General features: G+C 56.2%; 1 protein-coding gene across 2 annotated transcripts in view; it reads right to left on the bottom strand.

The window, feature by feature from the left end:
- CUNH16orf74 (chromosome unknown C16orf74 homolog) overlaps nucleotides 1-22,119 on the bottom strand; it is a 29,854-nt gene that overhangs the window by 1,423 nt on the left and 6,312 nt on the right. For both annotated transcript variants that reach the window (XM_040253982.1, XM_040253983.1), the window contains exons 2-3: nucleotides 20,353-20,397; nucleotides 1,346-1,486 (exon numbers count right to left, since the gene is read on the bottom strand). In XM_040253982.1, the coding sequence (XP_040109916.1) occupies nucleotides 1,346-1,486; nucleotides 20,353-20,380 (169 nt within the window). In that variant the 5' untranslated portion in view covers nucleotides 20,381-20,397. The remainder of the gene's footprint in view (nucleotides 1-1,345; nucleotides 1,487-20,352; nucleotides 20,398-22,119) is intronic.

Below are 22,119 nucleotides of genomic sequence, written 5' to 3'. Positions count from 1 at the left end.
GTGCTCACACTAGCCCTGGGAGCAGGGAAGGCGGTTATGATCCCATCTTACAGATGAGGCCACTGAGGCTCCGAGAGGGAAGGCGGTATCACGGCAGGGCCTGGGCCTCGGTTACCTACGGCAAGCTCTCTGATTAGACACAGAGGCAGAAACCCAGCTCTTCTCTCACCCTGCTGTGTGCCCTTGGGGGAGTCGCTGCCCCTCTCTGGACCTCAATTTTCCCAACTATAAATTAGAGATAAGGGCGGTATTCACAGCTCAGAGGGTTGGGGTGAGAATTCACTTAAGATTTGTGACGAGCATTTAGCCCGGTGCCAGGCACCTGAGAAGGTGACACGGGGCTGCGACCCATGGCCATCACTACTGTGCCGGACCCAGTCCTAGTACCAGCGTGGGGTCTGGCCCCAGCCGGATAGGCTCTCCAGGTCACTCCCCCTGGCGGGCAAGCTGACACCCAGACTGAGAACTTCTGGAGAAGTCTCCCTGAGTACCCCGACCCACTCTCTCATGAGCCCCTCCTCAGCCTCTGTGGGCCTGTGTCCCCCGGCCGAGCCAGGTGCTAGCTGTAGCCCATGATGTAGCCCCCGAGAGGGCATCAAGTCGAGACGTGCAGAGAACAAGCTCCAGATCTCACAGCCTGGGTCTGAGTCCCAATTCTGACGTATCGGCTGTATGGCGAGTGTTCCAACCTCTCGGAACCTCAGTTTACCCACCTGTAGAATGGGGATGATGAGAACTGGACCTAACTCAGAGTTACTACTAGGCCTCAAGGAAAAACCACCACCATCATCACTTATGATGACTGTTCACAACAGCAGCCTCCGCACCAAGCAACAGGCCTGACTCAATAAACCTGTTCATGAATAAACGGGCCCCCGCCACCAGCTCCATCTGTATTCACAGAGGGACTGGGGGTTGTGGGGCGGGGGGCAGTAGTTTGGGCCCCTCCCTCTCACCATCTCTCTGGGAACCACCTCATCCCCTCTCTGCTCCTTGCAGTGACCTGTGTCTAAAAGGCCCAGAGATCAGCCCCAGCCTGGGTGGGAGGGGGATGTTTCCAAGCCTGTCCTGTCCACTGAACCACAAGACAGAGCCCCAGTTCCTCAGCTACAGGGGAAGGCACCTCTGTCTACCACCTTGGCAGGCCCACGCGGTCCCATCCATGACTCACCCAGCTGCCAGCAGAGGCTATGGAGCTAATTATTCCATACACCACAACTTGCTGAGGCTGGTGCCAGGGACACAGGCCCACGGTGGAGTGTGTGCAGATCCAAGTGTAAATGTTTAATAAGGCGCAGGAGCAGACACCCACCCCAGCCCTCCAGCCTGACAGCAGCGGCCTCACCTGCCCTCCGGGGGTCCCTGGGCAGGGCCACGCCTGTGGGGGTCGGCGGCGTGATGATGATGTTGGGGACGTCCAGGTGCTTGTCGCTCAGCACGGGGGCCTCGTCGTGGCTGCCGCTATTGCTGACGCACATTTTTAAGCCTGAGGGCAGGCCGTGGGACACACACGCACACACATGACAGAGAGACAGACGTCAGTGGCCGCTGGGGACTGCCCGCCGCCCTTATCCGTTGCCATGGGTCCCCGTGATGCAGGGCCCAGGGGACCGCTCTGTGTGCCCATGTCAGGACCCGTCCGAGCTGGCGCGACTTGGCCAGGGTATAAGTTTTCTCTGCTTTGGTCACTCATGTTAACGTTGGGGGCTGTGACACACAGTAGGTACTCAAAACACAACTCCGAGTGGAGGAAAGCCACAGGCTTAGCTGGAAGCCACACCCGCACGAGGTAGCGCCACGCATGAAGTTACATCCCCCACAAATTATCTTCTGAGAGAGTCTGTGACATCAGTGCTATTTCTTCCTTAAGCGGTGGACTGAAGTCACTGGAGAAACTGTCTGGGCCTGGAATTGTCTTTGTGCAAACACTTTTGATTACAAATTGGGGTTCTTTAGTAAGAGGTGGGGCTATTCAGATTTTGTTTCCTTTTGTCCCTTCGGGTAAGTTACATTTGTCAAGGAATCTCTTTCTTCTAAATTGTTGCAATCCTTGTCTTCTTTCTCCCATAAACTCAGGTAATCCGGCCCAGTCTTCATGTCCAGCTGACATGAAGGTGCTCTCGCCAAATCCCAACATCATTCTTCCCATCCTGAGTCAAGGCCATCAACCCTGTGCCAGTAACCAGGGCCTCAGCAGCAGTCCCCCTTACCCCCATCTCCTCGCCCTCCAACCCTCCGGCCAATCTAACCAACCACAGGCACATCACTTTGCCAACAAAGTCCATCTAGTCAAAGTTATGGTTTCTCCAGTAGTGCTGTATGGATGTGAGAGTTGGACCATAAAGAAGGCTGAGTGCAAAAGAATTGATGCTTTTGTGGTGCTGGAGAAGATTCTTGAGAGTCCCTTGGACTGCAAGAAGATCAAACCAGTCAATCCTAAAGGAAATCAACCCTGAATATTCATTGGAAGGATTGATGCTGAAGCTGAAGCTCCAATATTTTGGCCATCTGATGCGTAGGGCTGACTCAATGGAAAAGACCCTGATGCTGGAAGAGATTGAAGGCAAAGGATAAGAGGGCGACAGAGGATGAGATGGTTGGATGGCATCATCAACTCAACAGACAAGAGTTTGAACAAACTCTGGGAGATAATGGAGGACAGGGAAGCCTGGCACGTGGTCGTCCCTGGCGTTGCCAAGAGTTGGACACGACTGAGCAACTGAACAAAAAAAGCGTCCATAGACCCACTTACTTCACATCTGTGGCAGTCTTCCTCATGCTCCTAGGGAGCCTCTCCACCTTCTGGCTGATCCCTTACCAGCCCACCCTCCAAACAGAGCCAGAAGCTGCAAACCTGACCATACCCAAACACTCACTAGCTCTCAGCAACTAGCTGCAAACAGCATTTCCCAAAGAGTGTTCCCTGGAGCACTGCCTCCACAGACTCCCTCAGGAGGGAGGGTCCACGATCCAGTGAGTGTGGGAATCCCATCTACTCTATCCTTCTCGTGGAGATCCCCTGCCTGCTGGAGCATTAAAGGCTCTGAGAAGTCCTGCACCGAGGAAGCTGCTGTCATTGTGCTTCACCCCGGGGTTCCTGAACTTAAATAACCCTGGATTCTGTTTTTGGAGGAACACCTGTTAACACCTCACAAAACCATGAGTCATGAAATACCTTCTGGGAAAGACTGATCGTAAATTAAAGTCAGCCTCCACAGTCTGCCCCAAGCTTGTTTTGAAGCCTACCACCTGGACTTCCCTGGTAGCTCAGCTCATAAAGATTCCACCTGCAATGTGGGAGACCTGGGTTCGATCCCTGGGTTGGGAAGATCCCCTGGAGAAGGGAATGGCTACCCACTCCAGTATTCTGGCCTGGAGAATTCCATGGACTGCATAATCCAGTTCACTTCAGTTGCTCAGTCGTGTCCGACTCTTTGCGACCCCATGGACTGCAGCACACCAGGCTTCCCTGTCTATCACCAACTCCTGGGCTTACTCAACTCATGTCCATCGAGTCATGATGCCATCCAACCATCTCATCCTCTGTTGTCCCCTTCTCCTGCCTTCACTCTTTCCCAGCATCAGGGTCTTTTCCAATGAGTCAGTTCTTCGCATAGGTAGCCAAAGTATTGGAGTTTCAGCTTCAGCATCAGTCCTTCCAATGAATATTCAGGACTGATTTCTTTTAGGATGGACTGGTTGGATTTCCTTGAAGTCCAAGGGACTCCCAAGAGTCTTCTCCTAAACTAAAATTCAAAAGCATCAACTCTTCAGCACTCAGCTTTCTTTATAGTCCAACTCTCACATCCATACATGACTACTGGAGAAACCATAGCTTTGACTAGATGGACCGCTGTTGGTAAAGTAATGTCTCTGCTTTTTAATATGCTGCCTAGGTTGGTCATAGCCGTATAGTCCATGGGTTTGCAAAGAGTTGGACACGCCTGAGCGACTTTCACTTTCCCTGCCACCTGCCCACACCCCTTGAACTGCTCACAGTTCCCCAAACACCCTGGGCTCCCCAGCCCTTTGCGCCGTCACACAGGCTGCTCCTGCCTGGAGTGCTCTCTGTTGCTTTGGGAGGGTGGTGAGCTCCTCCTGACCCTTCAAACCGCAACATAACAGGCTCTCCTATGGGGAAGCTGCCCTGGGTATCTGACCCCGCTCCTTCAGCCTTCCAGTGCCAATCTCGAAATGATCAGTCCCGTCTGCCTTTACTGTGAGTGTGTGAAGGACAGCCCCTACTTGCTGGCCCATGCGTCCTTAGAACCTAGCATCCTGCCTGGGATAGAGCACACAGGGTTGCTTTCAATTTCAAATAAAAAACAACTTCAGGCACCGCTGAACTCAGTATTCAGATCTTTGTCACCATGCCCTGCCTCTTTGTTTTTCCTCCCCAAACAGCCCCAGACTGGACCGCACTCGGCTTCCCCGACCCCCACTGGGACAGTGCTCCTTAATCACCCCTGCCGGGTCAGTGTGGTGGTCCTCAATGATGTCCCTGACAGGTGGAGTCTGATTCCCCTCCTCTCCAGTGAGGGATGGACCCTAAGGTGGATTCCAATGCAGAGATGAAGACAGAAGGGATGACGTGTGATTTCCATGTCAAGGTCATGCAGGACACTGCTCTTGCCTGCTCTCACTCTCAGGGAGCCAGCTGTCACGTGTGAGGACACTCAAGTGGCCTGAAGGGGAGCCCAGCTGGGGGGCCAATGGCACGGGAGGAAGTCACCTAGGGCATGGGTCCTCCAGCCCAGGCAAGCCTTCAGACGAGACCAAGGCTCAGCCTACAGCTTGACTGTAACCTCTGAGACCCTCTGTGACACAACCTCCCAGCTAAACTCCCTGAATCTCCGACCCACAGAAACTGTGAGATAATAAATCCTTAAGCCACTAGGTTTGGGGGGTCATTTGTTATGCAGCAGTAGATAACTGCTACAGTAGTCAGCACAGCTTGCCTGTCCTTGAAATCCCAGTCCTGTTTCCTTCCTGGAGAGTCCCTGTGGCGCCCCGCTAAATCTACCAGGCTGGTTAGTTTTGTAGAAAGGGGCCATGTCCCCTCCATCAGATGACGAGCCCCTCAGGAGCACCCACCAAGGCCGCTGCCAACCTTCCTTAAAACCTTAGAGCTGTTTCTTCCTGCCATCTTACGCAAAAGCCCAGAATGTTAAACAGGTACAAAGGAGCCAGTTGCAGGAAGCCCTCCTGTCACCACTGCAGCAGTTGGCATTTAGGGATCATCTGCCACATGCCAGATACCTCCTCCTACAGCCTTCAAGGCCACACCGGGAGGGGTGAGCTCGGATGTGAGACCGAGGACCAGAGACGGTAGGAGCTTGCACGGTGATGAACAGCTAGCAGGTGGCAGGGGCAGGATCTGAACCCAGACCTGAGTCAGTCTGATTCCAAAAGCTGCTGCTCCTTGTAACCATGATCCTGTAACAGAGCCAGGAAAACTATCTCAAAAGGACCTGACAGTAAATATGTGTTACTCTGGGGGCGACAAAGTCTCTGTTGCAACTTCTCAGGTTTGCCATTGAACGCAAGTGCAGCCTCAGACAGTACGTAAATGGGTGGGTGGGGCTGTGTGCCAAGACGTTTTTATTTAGAAAAACACGAGGAGCAGTCAGCTTTGGTCCAAGGGCTGTGGTTTGCCTCTGTCAGCTCTGTAATATCCAGGAGCTGGGAAGTTTGGATCAGGGACATGCCTGACGTCCTAACAGGCAACAACAGAACCTCAAAAGCCCGAGGCTCATTAATGCCAAAACCCAAACCCAAATCCCAGATCTGGCTGCTGCTGGGAAGTGACAGGTGGTGGGCATGAGGAAATGAATGGAATGAATGAATTCCTCGGAAGCCCTTGCTCAGTGAGCTGGGGCCAAGAGGGTGCTGGTCCCTGCTAGCTTCCTCCAGAATCATCCCCAAAGGGTGTCTCAGGGAGCATGGTCACAAAATTGAGCTCTGATTACTGTTGTCTGTAATGAAGGAAGCCTCCCTGCTCAGCCTCCAAGGCCCCTTCCTCAGTGAGTATTCCAAAGTTCTAAAAGAAAATGCTAATGGACGAAAGCCACGCTCCTCCCAGGGCCCACATCTGCATTTTAACATGTTCTGGGAGCACGGTGACAAAGCCCGCATTCTTAATCAGGAAGCATCAGGTCACTCTTGGTGGGCCCTGGAGAGATGCTGGAGGCAGAGAAGAGGGAGGGGAAGAGGGGGAGGAGGAGAAGGAGGAGGGAGGGAGAGGAGGATGGGGAGAGGAGGGAGGGGAGGAGGGGAGGGGGGAGGAAGAAGAAAGAAAGGCAGAGGATGAGAGGGGGAGGGGAGGGGAGGGGGAAGGGAGAGGGGAAGAAGAAAGAAAGGCACAGGATGAGAGTGGGGAGAGGATGGAGGAGAGGAGGAGGACGGTAGGAGAGAGAGAGGAGGAGGGAAGGAAAAGTGAGAGGAAGGAGGAGGAGGCGGGAGAGGAGGCAAGGAGGGAGGGGGCCAGGACTCCAGCCCCTCTCAGCCCTCTGGGCCGCCCAGAGCAGGAGTGGCTGAGCTCTGGGGAGCAGCTCTGGGGAGATAAAGCCGACTTTGGGGATTAAACACAAATGCCAACCCTGCCCCAGACAAGCAGCTCATTTGTGCTAAAGCCAGAATGGTTATTTGTTAATTATGTGCCCGTCTCGGGTCATTAAGAGCCCATTTCCTGAGGGGAAGGGCCTGGCTGGGATTCCAGGGGCCCAGGCCCCCAGAGGGAAAGGCAGAGGGAATCCCAGGGCCCCAGAGCCGTCTGATATTTCGATTTAGGGGTGTGACAGGGAGCATGCACAGGAAGCCTTCCTGGCTGGTGGCTGTCACCCACCATGACCCGGCTCTGCTCTGGGGTACACGCTTTCCCAGGACATGAGTCAAACTGGACACAGAGCAAGCCAGGTCAGACCTCCCTGGCCTCCTGGTGGCAGCTGCCTGCCTCCCGCGGAGGAAACACTAGGGCTCTGTGAGTGAGCTCTGAAACCCAGTTCCACCGTTGCCCCTGACCCGCTCCTGGGCAGTGGTTTTCCATCTTGGCTTCCTAAGCCACCTGGGAAGTTTGAAAAACAATCCAAGGCAGGGGGGGCCACCAGAACTTTCAAAAGCTCCTGTGTGAGTCTGAGAGCTGGGCAGGGCCCCCCTGAGCCAGGGTGCCTGGGAACACATGTTTTTCTCTCCAAGTCTAGAATCCAGGGCTGGAAAAATGGAACTATGCTACCCATCTTGTAGGTACACAGGCTGAGTGTGGGGCATCTGGCTGCCCAGCACGGGAGCAATGGCCTGGGACAAACACTGCGGGAGGGGCCGACTGCTGCCGCCCCCCCCCAAAAAACCCGCGATTGAGCGTCCCCCAGGTTAGGCTCTGGGCCAAGTCCACATTAATCTGCACACCATCCCTCGCGGATGCCAGGGCCATGGCTATTCTCCAGCGAGAAAACCAAGGCTTAGAGAAGGGAGGCGGCATGTCTGAGGGCAGGCAGAGGCCAGGTGGCTCCAGACCTGAGGACCCAACTCACTCTTTCTGTCATCAGCCACCACTTCTCATCCTCCAGACCTATCCTAAGCCAGGCCTATCCTCTGTTCAGGATGCCCCAGGCACGGGGGACACAGCACTGTTCCTGGTCCCCAGGCCACCCAGAGGCCACAGGATGACCCGGCAGGATCCAAGAGCAAGGGCGGCCCCAACGCAGGTATTGTGGCTTAAGGGCGCCCTCTGCTGGTTCTTTTCTTAATGGCGCTTGATCAGCACCCTAAGAGAAAGCTCCCAGACCCTGCCTGGGACCACATCCCTGCGACCGCACCCACGCTTCCCCAAGGCACTGTCTCACACAGAGGCCCTGCTGGACGCACAGTGCAGCTGGAAGCCAGAACGTACAGCTGGGCTTCAACCCACCTGGTAGTAGCTCCACCTGCAGAAATGGGGGTACTTCACAGTCCCCACCTCCAGGGGGCGCTGAGAGGATGACGAGCCACACGGAAGCCCCTCCCTCTAGCCAAGCGGTCTGACGGTAAGGTGCACGCGGCAGGTGAGGAAACCACAGAGCCAGCTTTGCAGTGCACGCTCAATAGAACAAGCAGTTACTAACAGCACGAGATTCTAATCTTTGCACTTACTCACTGATTCAGCCAATGCTGAGCACCCCTCGCCCTCTAAGTGCAGGCCAAGGCCCTGGCCCCATCTCTGCAGTCACACAGCTGTTTGGAGTGACTCTGACAAAATGTTCCTGGTTCTAGCTGAACACTCAAACAAGACCCCTTTTCCTATTGGGCTGGCAGGGCCCCAGGCTCAGGAAGGAGGAGAAACCCAGTCTAATTCTAGGTCCTGCTTCCGGCTGGGACTCCCCAAGTCTGACCTGCTCACCCACAGAGGGAGGGGATATGTTCCTCCCCTGCAGCTCAGGAATAAACCCCCCAGCTCGGTCTACAGAGCTATTGTGCACCTACTGTGTGCTGGGCATCATTCCAAGCACTGGGGACGTGGCAGAGAACAAGAGTCTCAATGGATGTTTCTCTGCTCCTCTCCCCTGCTCCACTGCCTTCCTCCACCTCTTGCTCCAACCCCTGGCAGCAAACTGGGACCCCAGAGATTTCACAGGAGGCTGGAAAAAATAATAGGGAGGGCCCTCTGATCCAGGCCATTGTCAGGAGGGGCCCAGGTGGCTGGGCTGTGATAACAGTGCTCACAGGAGGCCGGGGGCTGTATGAGCACTTTGCGGGGATTCATGATTCGGTCCTCCTGATGAAGTCTACCTTCTAGATGGACATACAGAGGCATAGCGAAGTCATAGGGGACTTGATGCAGAGCCTGTCCTCCTGGAGGCTGGGAAGCGAGTTCACCTTGGCAGAGTCTGGGTCAGTGATGGGAGGAGGAAAGAACAGATGGCAGGGTGGAGGGGACAGCAGAGTTGGAAGAGACGGTGGGAATCGGAAAAGGGTTCCCCCAGGTGGCCACAGAGATGGTGGGGAGGGCTTGTGGGTCAGCGGCAGCATGCGCAAAGGTCCTGGGGCTAGGCAAGGCTGGGGCTGGCACTAATTCCTCAGACTTGACCAGGCGTCTGGATTTAGTGCTGATCTTTCAAAAAACAAATGGACAAATGCTTCTGAGGGTTCCAGATGCACTTAATCTTTTTTTTTTTTTTAATTCCAATTAAGGGGAAAGCCTTGCATTATTACAAATGAGGCCAGGGCAGGCGGGCGGGGTTTTACCTTTTCTCGGCAGCTCAGGCCCAGTGGAGATGGCAGTGGATGCTTTAAATCTCTTTTTAATTAAGGAAAAAGCCCCAGCTTGCGTCAGGGATGAGCTCCTGGAGAGAGAACTCGGGAGGAGGAGCCACAGAGAAAGGCGCCGCAAAGTGGGGAGTGTGTTTGCCTCCCTGCGCTGTGCTTAGCCGCTCAGTCCTGTCTGAGTCTTTGTGACCCCATGGACTGTAGCCCGCCAGGCTCCTCTGTCCATGGGGATTCTCCAGGCAAGAATACTGGAGTGAGTTGCCATTTCCTTCTCCAGGAGATCTTCCCAACCCAGAGATCGAATCTGCGTCTCCTGCATTGCAGGCAGATTCTTTACTGCTGGGCCACCAGGGAAGCCTGGCCCTTGGTCTACTGGCCTCTAAAATGGACTCAAGAGTAGGCCTGCCCTCAGAGCATGACGGAGACTTGAGGTCAAAGAAAATCTGCAAAGCCCTCAATGCCTGCCTGGGCCGTGGGTGGTATGTCATGAGTGCGGCTTGGGGTCCCCAGCCTCAGCACTGCTGGCGTCTGGGGCCAGGACACTCTGCGGTGGGGCCATCCTGAGCACTGGACAGGGCGGAGCAGCACCCTCATCCCTAGATGCTGGAGCTCTCGAATTTGTGGCAACAAAGGGTGTCTCCAGACACTGCCAAGTGTCCCCTGGGGGTAGGGTTGCCAGATAAGACTCAGGACAAACCAGTTTTCCAGAGGTACAGCCCATGCTATATGAGGGATATACTTATCCTAGACCTTGTTTATTTGAAATTCATCCCACTTTTTTTTTGTTTTTTCTTCCTAAATCTGGCAGCTCTACCCAAGAGCTAAGAACCACAGTCAGCACCACTACTGACTGAGGCAATATCTGTGCATTGCAGACAGAGTAGGCACTGAGGATGACCGGCTCCTTTGTCTCAAGTGGCCCTGCTGCACATCTGTGTGGCTGGAGCCATGGGAAGGGGCTTGAGGATGGCCTGAGGCAGCGGGACTGGCCTCCCCAGACTGCCCTTCGCCAGCTATGTGGGCTGAGCAAGGCTTCTTGACCTCTCTGAGCCTGTGTTTCCTTAGCTGCAAAGATACTATACATGTGGTCGGCCCCTTGCCGGAATAAAGATTCGAACTTGTGCTCTAGATGCTAGCCCGTAACCTGCAGGACGCTCGTAAGGACACATGAGGTTAGGCGGAAGTTGTCTGGGGCAGCCTGGCCAACAGCAGGTGCTTAGCGGGGCCATACTGTTACTGCTACTATGAATAGTCATCACTGCTATTAATAGAATATTGCGGTTATTACTGTGCAATTAGGCAAGAAAATTCCAGTTAGTCTTAGAGGAAGGAGGTGACTGGTGTTACTCAGAGAAAACTGAGGAGCCCCTGGGGGAGCATGGGTCCTGAGGACAAGGAGGTGTCCCCCAGCTGTGGGCAGCTGAGGCCTGAGATGGGTGCAGACGGGCAGCCAGACAGCAGAGCCCACGGAAGAATGGGAGGCTGCCTCCAGCGGGTGGCTGGGAGAGCAAGGAGAGCAGGCTGGCTTTTACTCCGTTAATCCTTTTGCACATTTTATATTCTATGCCATGCAGGTGTTTTACATATTCAAAAAAATAAAATAATTAAAAGAGAAATTAAAAAATTTCTGAGGAGGGATTGATAGATTTAGGAGGTGGAATGGGAGAAAGGTGGGGGGTGGTGAGGCATTCCTGCTGCAGGAGAGGTCTGATCAAGGTGACGCAGTAAGACAGTAAAAAGACAGTGAGGGGGCTGGGGGAGGATTAGGAGTGTAGGCCTGGAGAGGTAAGAAGGGGATGGGACCGCCACGAGGAACACTCCTTTTTCCTTGAGCCACTCAGGAGCACAGCCCAGTGTGCGGTCGCAGGGGCCAGGAGTCCACCTCACAGCGTCCAGGGGATGAGGTCGAGCTGGTCTCCCCAGGTCAGGGACATGGGCTCCTGGGAGAGACTCAGGTCCATCCGAGTCCTGCCGTCACCTCACTCTCCCGCCACCCAGCTATCTTTCACCTCTTCACCTGGAGACAGCCATGATTACCGTCTTCTTCCAGAATAGTCTATGTATCTGTAGATCATATGATCACAGGCATATTCCTTCATGGCAACCCACTCCAGCCTTCTTGCCTGGAGAATTCCATGGACGGAGGAGGCTGGCAGGCAATGTCTATGGGGTCGCAAGAGTCAGACACGATTGAGCGAGGAAGCACACAACACAGGTGGTGGCACTGTTCCTTTCACTTCATGGCTCATGCTGGACACGGCTCCCTACCCACTCAGACAGAGCTGCAGGTCCTTCCTCCCAGCTGCAGAGCGCTCCCCTCACAGCTCACCCTTCTGACCCACTGGGGGCAGCCCTTGGCTGGGCCATCACGGCATGTCGAGAGGAGCAGGGGCTGCTGGTGGCCAGTGGCTGTGACAGGTGTCAGCTCCTGTCCCACGGCACCTGGTCTGAGCCTTCAGCCTGAGTACAGATGCTGGGCTGTGCAGCCCAGATTCACCCTGTGGGCCAGGCTGGTCCCCAGTGGCCCAGAGTGCTGCCCGCTGCGGGCTCACAGCCCAGCCCCGTGCAGCACCTACCCACAGCCTAAGAAAATTGTCGGGTGGGATTTGGGGGGGAAGGCAAGCAAGGGAGGCACCAGCTCTTAAGCTGCCCCCCAGCAGATGGCCATATAAAAGGCCTGCCCCCCTCCATCCAGGACAACTCCGCATGGTCATCTCGGCTCCTGACCTCCCATGGAACTGGCAGAGGTTCGGCTACGGATGCGTGAAAGCGCAACCTGCCCCTGGCTGGCCCGGCTGCCAGCTGCCCACGGTGGGCGCTGACACCACAAGCGCTCCCTAGGGCACAGGTCTGTCTGGCCCCTGAGAGACAGAACACAGCTGTCCTTTTGTGTGCTGGACTCCTGGGCAAGTCAGTGACCGCTCCGGACACCAGGACCACTCACTGTTGCTCTGGGCATGGGGGCCTGGCCCATGGTCATAAAGAAAACTCCAAAGACATTCGGAAGGGAAGAAAGCACACGGGTCATCTCAGTAATAACAGCAGCCCCCAGCGGCCACTTATGCACACGCCTGGCACCCCACAAGCCTCCTTCCGCCCCAGCTACAGCCCGCCCCGGCCAGGGTCTAACCGCACCTGCGACACGTGCGTGTGCTAAGTCGCTTCCGTCACGTCTGTTTGCACCCGCACGGACTGTGGCCTGCCAGGCTCCTCTGTCCATGGGATTCTCCAGGCACGAATACTGGAGTGGGTTGCCATGCCCTCCTCCAGGGGACCTTCCCGACCCAGGGATTGAACCAGCATCCCTTATATCTCCTGCATTGGCCAGCGCCACCTGGAGGCCCTGTGCCTGCTTTGTAGTTAAGAACAAAAAGCACTGATTCAGGGGATTGAAGAACCTCAGCCAGGTCATGTGAGACTTGGACCCACTGACCCGTTTCTGAGCTTCACACTCACCTGCCTTGGGCACCGTGAGGTCTGTGAGGCAGAAGCAGAAGGATGGGGGTAGGTAGGAAAGGATGGGTTAGAGGTGGACGTGGCCCAGGGTCACATCCTACTCCTACTGGGAGGCTTGGGAACCAGAGCCCAGGATGGAAAGAGGTCAGCCTCCCAGGCCAGGCATGTGCTGGCAGCCGACAGCTGGTGAGCACTCCCTTCCCCGGGGGCAGCACAAGGCCCCCAGCCCCCGAGAGCCACCAGCACCAGGCAGTGAGTCCAGCCCCCTCCCTCCTGCCCTCTCCAGCCTCCTTCAGCCCACAAGCACTTCTAGAGCACCTCGCCCAGGCCCGGCCCAGAGGGAACTACAGGCACAGAGCTGGGGTCGGGGGGCTCACGTCCAGGTCCCTGGTCAGGATCTCGAGGCCCTCGGGGCCCCTGCGCGGCTGCTGTGTGACCCGGGCCAGGTAGCTTTCCCACCTGAGGCCTCAGGAGCCCCACCTGTAACCAGGGCATCATGAGTGAGTCTCCTCAAAGCCTCACTGAGTGGATGACAGGAGAGGTGGGGTAGTCGGGGGCAGGAGTGGACCGCTGACCTGGGCGAGGGGATCAGATGGCACAGCTGCCCTGGCCAGTCAGGGCTGGTCCTCGGAGGGTCTCTGCATCTCAGTTAAATTCAAAGGCGTGCTCTTTCTACCAATGTCGATGGTGTCCCTACTGGGTGCTGACCCACAGCCGGGAACAGGGCTCCAGGGATGAAGAAGGCAGCGTGATTCCTGCCCCTGTGGAGCCCCGGGAGCAAGGAGGCGATGCAGATTAATCCTGTGTGGGCCCCAGTTAGAGACAGCAACTCTCCACTCCCACCTGCCGTGAGACTTGGGTTCTGCCCCCTCCTTTGGGAGGACAGCAGGTGCTGGGTTTAGCTTAAGCCTGACCAGGGGTAAATCCCTGCTCTGAGCCAAGAGGGCTGCCAGCTCGCCCCTGGGATGGGGCGGAGATGGACTAAGCCCCATCTGCCTTGGCGTTCACGACCGGCTGCGACTGCCCACCCCTCCTCTGAGTAGGCGGTGGGTGGGGGGTGCTCCGAGCCCCCCAAGCCCCCCGAGCCCCTGTTTCCTGGGCAGAGATCTGTACAGGAGGTTCCAGGAGAAGCCCTGGGTTGAAGCCTGCCTCCCTGAAGCCCAGCCAAGCTCACTTGGTCCTTGTCACCTCTGGGTAGTCAGTCTACCCCACAGGCCCCCCTGAATAGCAAGGGCATGGGCCCCGGACAGTGGTTCTCACCCCAGGCTGCACAGCTTCATCCAAACTGAATCCCTGGGCTTCCCTGGTGGCTCAGTGGTAAAGAATCCACCTGCCAATGCAGGGGACACGGGTTCGATCCCTCGTCCAGGAAGATCCCACATGCCTCGGGGCCACTAAGCCCGTGTGCCACAACCACTGAGCCTGTGCTCCGGAGCCCGGGGACCACAGCTGCTGAACTGTGTGCTGTAACTACCAAACCCACGTGCCCCATGCTCCACAGCAAGACAAACCACTGCAGTGAGGAGCCCGTGCACTGCAACTAGAGAGTAGGCCCCGCTCTCCGCAGCTAGAAAAAAGCTCAGGCAGCAATGAGGACCCAGCACAACCAAAAATAAACAAACACAATTATTAAAGGAAAGAAAAAAAGAATCCCTGCCCTGACCAGAGGCCCAGGGCCACCCCCTCCCGTGAGCCTCTCAAGTGAGTCTGATGTTACACAGAGGATGAGGTCTCCACCCTCGAGTGATTCCAGTGCCTCCTATGATTCTGAAGAGAATTCTTGATGAATACCTTCGCTCTCACGGCCCTGCCTGCTCCAGGGCCTCAGCTTCTCCGCCTGGCCCCCGCCCCAACCTCCAGTTCCAACCACACTTGACAGCTCACCAAGTCTGTTCCTGTCTTTGAGGCTTTGCGTTTGCTGTTCCCTCTGACCAGAATGCTGTTCCATGCACTGCGAGATGAAGACTCTCTCCACCAACTCTGGACCCTGCTGCAGGACAGCTGGAACCACATGTTCACACTGGAAGGGGGCTCTGTAGGGTGATGTCTTTTTTTTCTCTGCTATGATCTGAGGCTAGTCTTGGGCCTCTAAACGCCAATCAGAAAAATGGGCATTATTGTAACTGCCAGCTCCCAGCCGCCCAAACCTGGGTTATTGGGAGCAGAGGTTCTGAGCCCCCACAGGGAGCCAGGAAGGACGTCTGGGCAGTCAGGGGTTCCAGTGGCCTGGGGGCTGCACCTGTGTCTCATCTCCACCCTCACCACATACTCCACAAAAGAGACTGTAAACACCTACCAACATCAGCCAAACCCAACCTGCACAGCACCTGACCATACTCCTCAGGATGGTCAAGGTCACAAACAGAAGAAGCTTCTGAGAAACTGGCTCAGCCCAGAGGGGCCTAAGGACACACGATGACTAAATGTAAGGTGGGTCCCAGATCAGATCCACGGACAGACCCAGGTGAAAACTGGGAAATAGAATAAAGTATGCACTTTAGTTAAAATAATGGATCAGTATCAGTTCGCTGGCCATAAAGAACATACCACACTCGCATAAGATGCTGACTACACGAAAAACTGGCCATGGGGTGTAGACAACCATGTACTCTCTTCACAATTTTTCTGTTAATATAAATCTAAAACTATTCTAAAAAATAAAGCCTATTATAACAAATGAACCAAACAACAAACCTGGACAAAGTCTCCATCCCCTGGCCCTTTTGCCCCAGAAGGACAGTCCCCTGGGACCAGCCCCATCTTCTGGATCCCGTCTCCATGGTGATGATGGAGTCGGCTGGGGCTCGAGCCAGAAAACTCTGGGGAGTCCCAGAGACCACACCAGGCCCCCGAGGAGACCCCAATGGGAAAGGCCACACCTGCAGGTTAACTCTCCCCACCCTACCTACCCCCGCCCCCCCCACCCCCACGCCCAGCAAGATCCCCACACAGCTGGAGCTGGAGCTCCTCCAGAGTGTGAAGGCGTGAAGGGCCAGGAACCCCGGGGGCACCATCTCTAGAGCTCATCTCAGATCATTCTTGACACCTGGCCCAGGAGATGCTGCCACTCATCACTCCATTTCACAGATGGGGAAACTGAGGCTTGGGCATGTGAAGTGGTTGGAGGCAGGACTGGGATTTGAACCCAATCTCTCTGACTCTAGAGTCACCTCGCCAGTGGTTCTCCACCTTGAGCACATCCTGGCAGCCCTTAGAGAGAGTGTGAGAAACGCTGGAGCTCCTGACATGGCAGATCCGAGTGGGTCTCAGAATTCTCACCTCTGTTTGGTTCCCCCAGGTGATGTTGAGACTGCAGGTTGGGGATCCCCACTGAAAACCACAGGGCCCCACCATGCTGATTCCTGGTGGTGCCCCACCCTCAAGGCTGACCAGGACAGAACTGCTCACCAATCAGGGAAACCTCTCACCACCCTCATGTGCCATCTGCTGCGCCAAGCCCTGACGACTCGCCCTGGGGCCTTGAGCCCTGGTCCCTGTGCCTCAGTCTTCCCATTTGTAAAGTTAGCTACGCTGTCCAGATATAGTGAGGACGAGGTGAGTGACTGGGGGATGCCCAGGGCACACCAGCCTTTACATGAGAAGGAGCTAGGGAAGTGCTCTCGGGACAATGGACCATTCCCACAGGTCACGGCTGATACGGCTGGGCCTTGAACACGTGGAGCCCGTTCAAAGTGTCCCCATGCTCCTCTGGAACCAGAAACACAAGGACTCTGGCACAGCCCTCAGACGTCACACTCTCGTGATCGCCCACCTTGAGCCGCCTCTTTATCGCCAGACAGGCAATGAGCAAATTCTAAAACTAAAACAGAGAACTGCCTTCTTGTCCCCAACGCGGGAGGCTCAGAGGTGAAGTGACATGTGGTGGGTTTGAGGAGAGTCCCCCCCCCAATCCACGCCCACCCAGAACTGCAAACTCTGACCTTATTTGGAAATAAGTTCTTTGCAGATGTAATTAGTGAAGGACCTTGTGATACAATCATCCTGTATTTAAGACTAGGCTTCCCTGGTGGCTCAGAGGTAAAGCCTCTGCCTGCAATGCAGGAGACCTGGGTTTGATCCCTGGGTCAGGAAGATCCCCTGGAGATGGAAATGGCAATCCCACTCCAGTACTCTTGCCTGGAAAATTCCGTCTGCTACAGTCCATGGAGTCGCAAAGAGTTGAACACGACTGAGCGACTTCACTTTCACTTTTCACTTTAAGTCCAAAGACTGGTGTTTTCGTAAGACAAAAGCAGAGGGATGTCTTTCTGAGAGAAAGGGTCCAGGGACACACAGGGGAGGAGGCTGGAGGGAAGTGGCCACAAGCCAAGGACGCCTGGAGCCCCGAGGAGCTGCAGACGCAGGAAAGACCCTACCTCTGGAGCCCCCAGAGGGAACATGGCCCACTCTGGTTTCAGACTTCAGGCCTCCAGAACTGGGAGAGAACATGAAGAGACTTCTGTGGTTTGAACCACCGCCCCCCCGCCCCACCCCCACCCCCACCCCCGCCCCCGTCTGTGATGATTTGTTACAGTGGAAACTTAAGACACAGTTTGAGTTAACTTAAGCTACCACCTGAGCTAATGTTAAGATGAACTAAGTTTAGGACTCATGTGAAGATGTAAGAGACCATGTGAATAAAGGTTTGGGTGAGTGTGGCCACTTCAAGCGTTGAATTAAAAGGCTTTCCTCTGAAGAGGCCATGCCAGTGGTGGCTAAAGCTAGGCCTCTGAGACAGCCTGCCTGGCTTCAAATCCCACCTGGGTCCGTGCTATGTGGCCCCAAGCAAGTATGTGACTTCCCTGTTTCTCAGCTTTCTCATCTGGAAACTGGGGATCCCAGAAGTGCCCACTTCACAGTGGGAGGAGGGATGGATGAGCCACAGTTCCACTCAGAATGCACAGACCAGGGCCTTGTCCAGGGCCAAGCCCCCAGGAAGATGCCACCATTTACCCTTATTATTTGACCAGATCATCTTGATTTCTGGAATTTATCCCAAATAAATTATAATTTTTTAAAAAAATTCACAAAGAGGGAACTTCCCTGGTGGTCTGCACTCCCAATGCAGGGGGCCTGAGTTCACATCCTGGTCAGGGAACTACATCACGCAAACTGCAGCTGAAAGATCACATGTGCCACACCGAAGAACCGGGGCAGCAAAATATACCAGTACTTAGGGCAGAGATATTCAAAATTACATTATCCACAAAAGCAGCATGCCGGAAATGACCCAAAGACCTATTCTTGGCAGAACAGAGGCATTCAAGCACCGTATAAGTGACACAGCCTGGAGAAACACAGCCCTCGCACTCGATGTGAAATAAAAAATAAACACGAGATGCTGGGAAGAATTGAAGCGGGAGGAGAGGGGGATGAAAGAGGATGAGATGGTTGGATGGCATTACCGACTCAATGGACATGAGTTTGAGTAAGCTCTGGGAGTTGGTAATGGACAGGGAGGCTTGGCATGCTGCAGTCCCTGGGGTCCCAAACAGTCAGACATGACTGAGCGACTGGACTGGACTGAACTGAAACACAGACGGTGTCCAGATTACATACCCTAGTACCAACAACCAGGTGGACCCGCCCCTGTGGGCAGCAACACGTGGACGACCACATATGTCAGGGGTGCAGGACCCAGCCCTCAGCAGTCTGCTGTAAGAATGAGGCTCGGACAGGGGGAGGGTCCAGGCCCCTGGGCTGGTGGGGGACCTGGGTAGTCTTCGTCAAGCCCAGGGAGAGGGCTTCCTATGCCCTGCCCCACCCCCATCCCATGTCCTGCGTCACACCCAAGCCTGTGTGGGCCTCGTCATCTCCAGAGGCCAAGGCTAGATGCGGCTGGGGGTGGGAGAGGGTGATGGGTGGGCCCGGAGAGCCAGCAATGAAAAATGCATGAGCACCCCCCGCTCCCACACTCCTCCCAGCACTTAGCTCCTCTGGGGCCCTTCTAAAAGCTCCCAGCCCAGGAGCACTCAGGCTGCCGCCCAGGCTTCAGTCCTGCTGGTGGGGGTGGGATGGAGGCCGCCTCCCAGGGCTTCTCAGCACCTGAGGCTGCTGGACTTCCTCCCCTGGCCGACCCCCAGCCTCAGGCAGGGAGGCAGCTGGTTCCCAGAGGCCCCTCCAGCATCTTGGTTTGTCAAAGACAGCGCAACAGCCAAACCTGCAGGCAGCCCAGCGTCCACCGAGGGGTGAACAAACCAAACGTGGCCCACACACCACGGAATAGTATTCAGCCTCGAAAAGGAAGGCGGTCCCGACACACCTGCTGCAACACAGATGAAGCTTCACCATCATGCTGAGTTTGAAAGAAGCCAGATACAAAAGGGCAGAGGTCATACAATTCCGCTCCCAGGAGGCGCACTGGGGCACTTTCAGAGAGACAGAAAGTAGGTGGTGGGGGTCAGGGCTCTGGAGAGAGGAAGGGAGGGTTCGTGTTTAACGCGGACAGAGTTTCAGCTGGAAAAGATGGAGGAACCCTGGTGGTGACGGCGATGACGCTTGTACAGCAACGTGAATGCGCTTAATGCCCCTGGGCTGTACGCTGAGAGATGGTTAACAGGGGGAACTTTCTGTTATGTCTATTTTACCACAACTAACAACCAGAACAGAAAGCTTGTCCTGAACGCCTGTTCTGTGCCCAGCACGGTCTAAGGGAAGAGCGTTCTTGAGCCCTAAGGCTTCGGTCTCTGGACCCAACCACAGGACCCTACTCTCCTGGACACCTGCTCAGCAAGCACCTCCCCTGATTCCTCCAATGGGGACCACTGCGCCCCACTGGCCCATGGTCTTGGAAGAGCTGTTCATCAAGATGGATGTACCCTGCCCCCACTGAGGGCCACATCCCAGCCCAGGACCTGAAGTCTGGTCCCTCACCCCTGCGGGGACCCTCCAGTACCTCCCAAGGACTCCCTGTCACAGGAGGATGGAGCGGGAGCCTGCAGGAGGGGAATCAGGGCTGGCGGGCATGTTGTACATGGGCAAGAAGCCGTCAGGGTGACTCCCAGATGTTAGGCTGGGGAGATGGTGGGGAGCATTTGTCCCCCAATAACGAGCTTCCTGTGGGCCCCGTTGGTCTGAGGGGCCCCTGGGATGTCCAGACGGTGAATGGAAAGGTCCAGAGCAGAAGAGGTCTGGGCTGCCTCGACCAACACCTACAACGCCCCTCAATGATTCTGCATCCTGGAACTTTCCCCCTGCTGGCCCTGCCCCTCTCCTAGCCCTCCTTGCCCAGCCCCTAGCAGGTGGGACTACCTAGCTCACCACCTGTGTTGTGGTAACAGGCCCTCAGGGTGGAGAGCAAACCCCCCGACCCCGCCCCGTGCATGCCTGGCACCGTCCTGCAGGGCCCCTTACCCCTGACCCTGCACAGCCTGGAGTGCATCCCTCTGAGGGGGGCAACCGAGGCATTGGGGGGAGGCACTACAACGTCCCCCCATCACTCAGCTCCAGGGAAAGAAAGGCCTGGAGGAGCACTCAGAGTCAGAGCACACACTTACACGGCGCCTGCTGTGTACTGGTGCTGCCTTTAGTGGAGTGCCCCCCTCCCAGTCCAGGGCAGCACCGCCGGGGTCTCAGGCTCTGCCCTGTCTTGGGCCTCACTCCACCTCCCCCTGGGCGCCCCTCTTAAGAGCTGGAGGGAGAGAGCCACCCGCTTACCTTTCAGGCAGGTCAGCTTCAGCCCCATGTCGGCGCCTCTGCAGCCTGGGGAGAGAGGAGAGGCTTGTTTGTATCGGCCACGCGTGGCCAGGCCCCCACCCGGCCTGATGGGTGCACAACAGGAAGCAGCGGCGGAGAGAAACCACGGCCGAGGTCACGGCGCCTGCTGGCTACATCTGGGCTGAATTTGCTGTGTGCTGGTGGAAAAAACTTTCAGGCATCTCAAAGCTGAACACGCTGGAGGGAGGCCCAGTGCGGCGGCCGAGGAGTGCAGGAGAGGTCTGGCCCGGGTGATGGGGCGGAACCCGCAGCACCTGCCCTGCCTTTGAGGGGCCACCATGTGGCTGTTTCGGGGATGAGAGGGCCCCAGGTGGGGCTGCAGGGTGGCCCTGAGCCCCGTGATGGGTGTGGTGTGCCTTCTGATCAAACGAGGCCTCCTCTCCTAAAATGCAAATTCTTTTGCGTCCTAACGGCTGAAAGGAGCCCAGTCCCCAGTCCGTGGTTAAAATCTCCCACCATCTCCCAGCAAGGCGGGTGTTCTGAGGAGCTGCTGGAGAAACGGGCAGCGGCTCACAGTCTCCTGACATTTGACTCTGTTACAACCCTAGGAGGTGCTATCACTGTCCCCACTTTATGGATGAGAAAATCAAGGCTCAGAGAAGTGGTGGTGGCTCCCTGAGGCTACACAGCTTACTAGGAGTAGAGTTGGGGTTCCAACCCAGGATTGCCCTGACCCCCATGAGGGCCCCCCCACAGGGGTCTGTGAAGCTCTGCAGGTGGGGGTGCTCGGGGCTCTGAGAGGCTGAGGATGGGGACTCCTGCACTCGCAGGGAGACACCAGGGGTCGGGGGGTGACGTCAGCAGCGCCCTACAGGTCTCCACCACCCCTGCGGTGCAAGCCTGGATGGGAGGCTGGGATCTGAGATAGGCACCCTGACAGCTGACTCTGGCTTGGCCAACTGTCCATGGCTGTCCCCCACCCATCCTCCTGTCTCCTCCTCCCTCATTCCTTGGGTCTGGGCCTCCCAGCCCCCTTCCCTACTTTCCTCAATATACTTCTTACACATTTCCCATCCTGGCATCTGGTCTTGGGAGACTAGACACAGGTGGATACCAGGCCGAACGGGACCCTGCACCTGAGTAAGGGTGCAATGGTGCCGTCTGAGGCCAAGAGGCCAGAGGAAGTTTCCGGTCCCAGCCTGGGAGGCCCGGGGACCATGTCCCCAAAGACAGGAGCCAGCCAAGTGGGAAACCCCCAGGACTGAAGGAACAGAATGTGCAAAGGCCCAGAGGACATGTGGGGACTGGAGGAACAGGCCACAGAAGGGCCCAGGCTGAACCGCACTGTGGGGTCTCTGGAGGCTGGTTACATAGTGGAGGGGTTATCCTGAGCACATGTAGTAGCTTCTGCATTCTAGCAGGCTGTGCAGGCCAGCCCCGCTCCAGGCCTTGCTGATAGCAGCCTCGGCACCCCCAGGAGCTCATTAACAGTGCATCCTCTCAGCCCCACCTGGGTGCACTGAGCCAGAATCGATGTCGTAACAAGGCCCCATGGGACTCAGATGCTCAGCTCCGGGCCAGAAACCGTGGAGTCTGAGCACTGGAGAAGGCGGGGCAGCCAGGGTGCAGGGGAGAAGCTGCTGGAAGCTGGGGTGATGTACAGGCTGATGAGATGGTAGGACCCCAGGAGGGGTCAGTCTGGAGGAGTGGCCAGGGCAAAGGCTTCAATTTTAGCCAGGATGGACTTGTGGGCGGGTAGGGGATTGA

The sequence above is a fragment of the Oryx dammah genome, unplaced genomic scaffold, assembly GCF_014754425.2.
Source record: "Oryx dammah isolate SB20612 unplaced genomic scaffold, SCBI_Odam_1.1 HiC_scaffold_13, whole genome shotgun sequence".
Lineage (NCBI taxonomy): Eukaryota > Metazoa > Chordata > Mammalia > Artiodactyla > Bovidae > Oryx > Oryx dammah.
The sequence above is the reverse complement of the archived record's forward strand: the minus strand, read 5'-3'. Positions and strand labels throughout refer to the sequence as shown.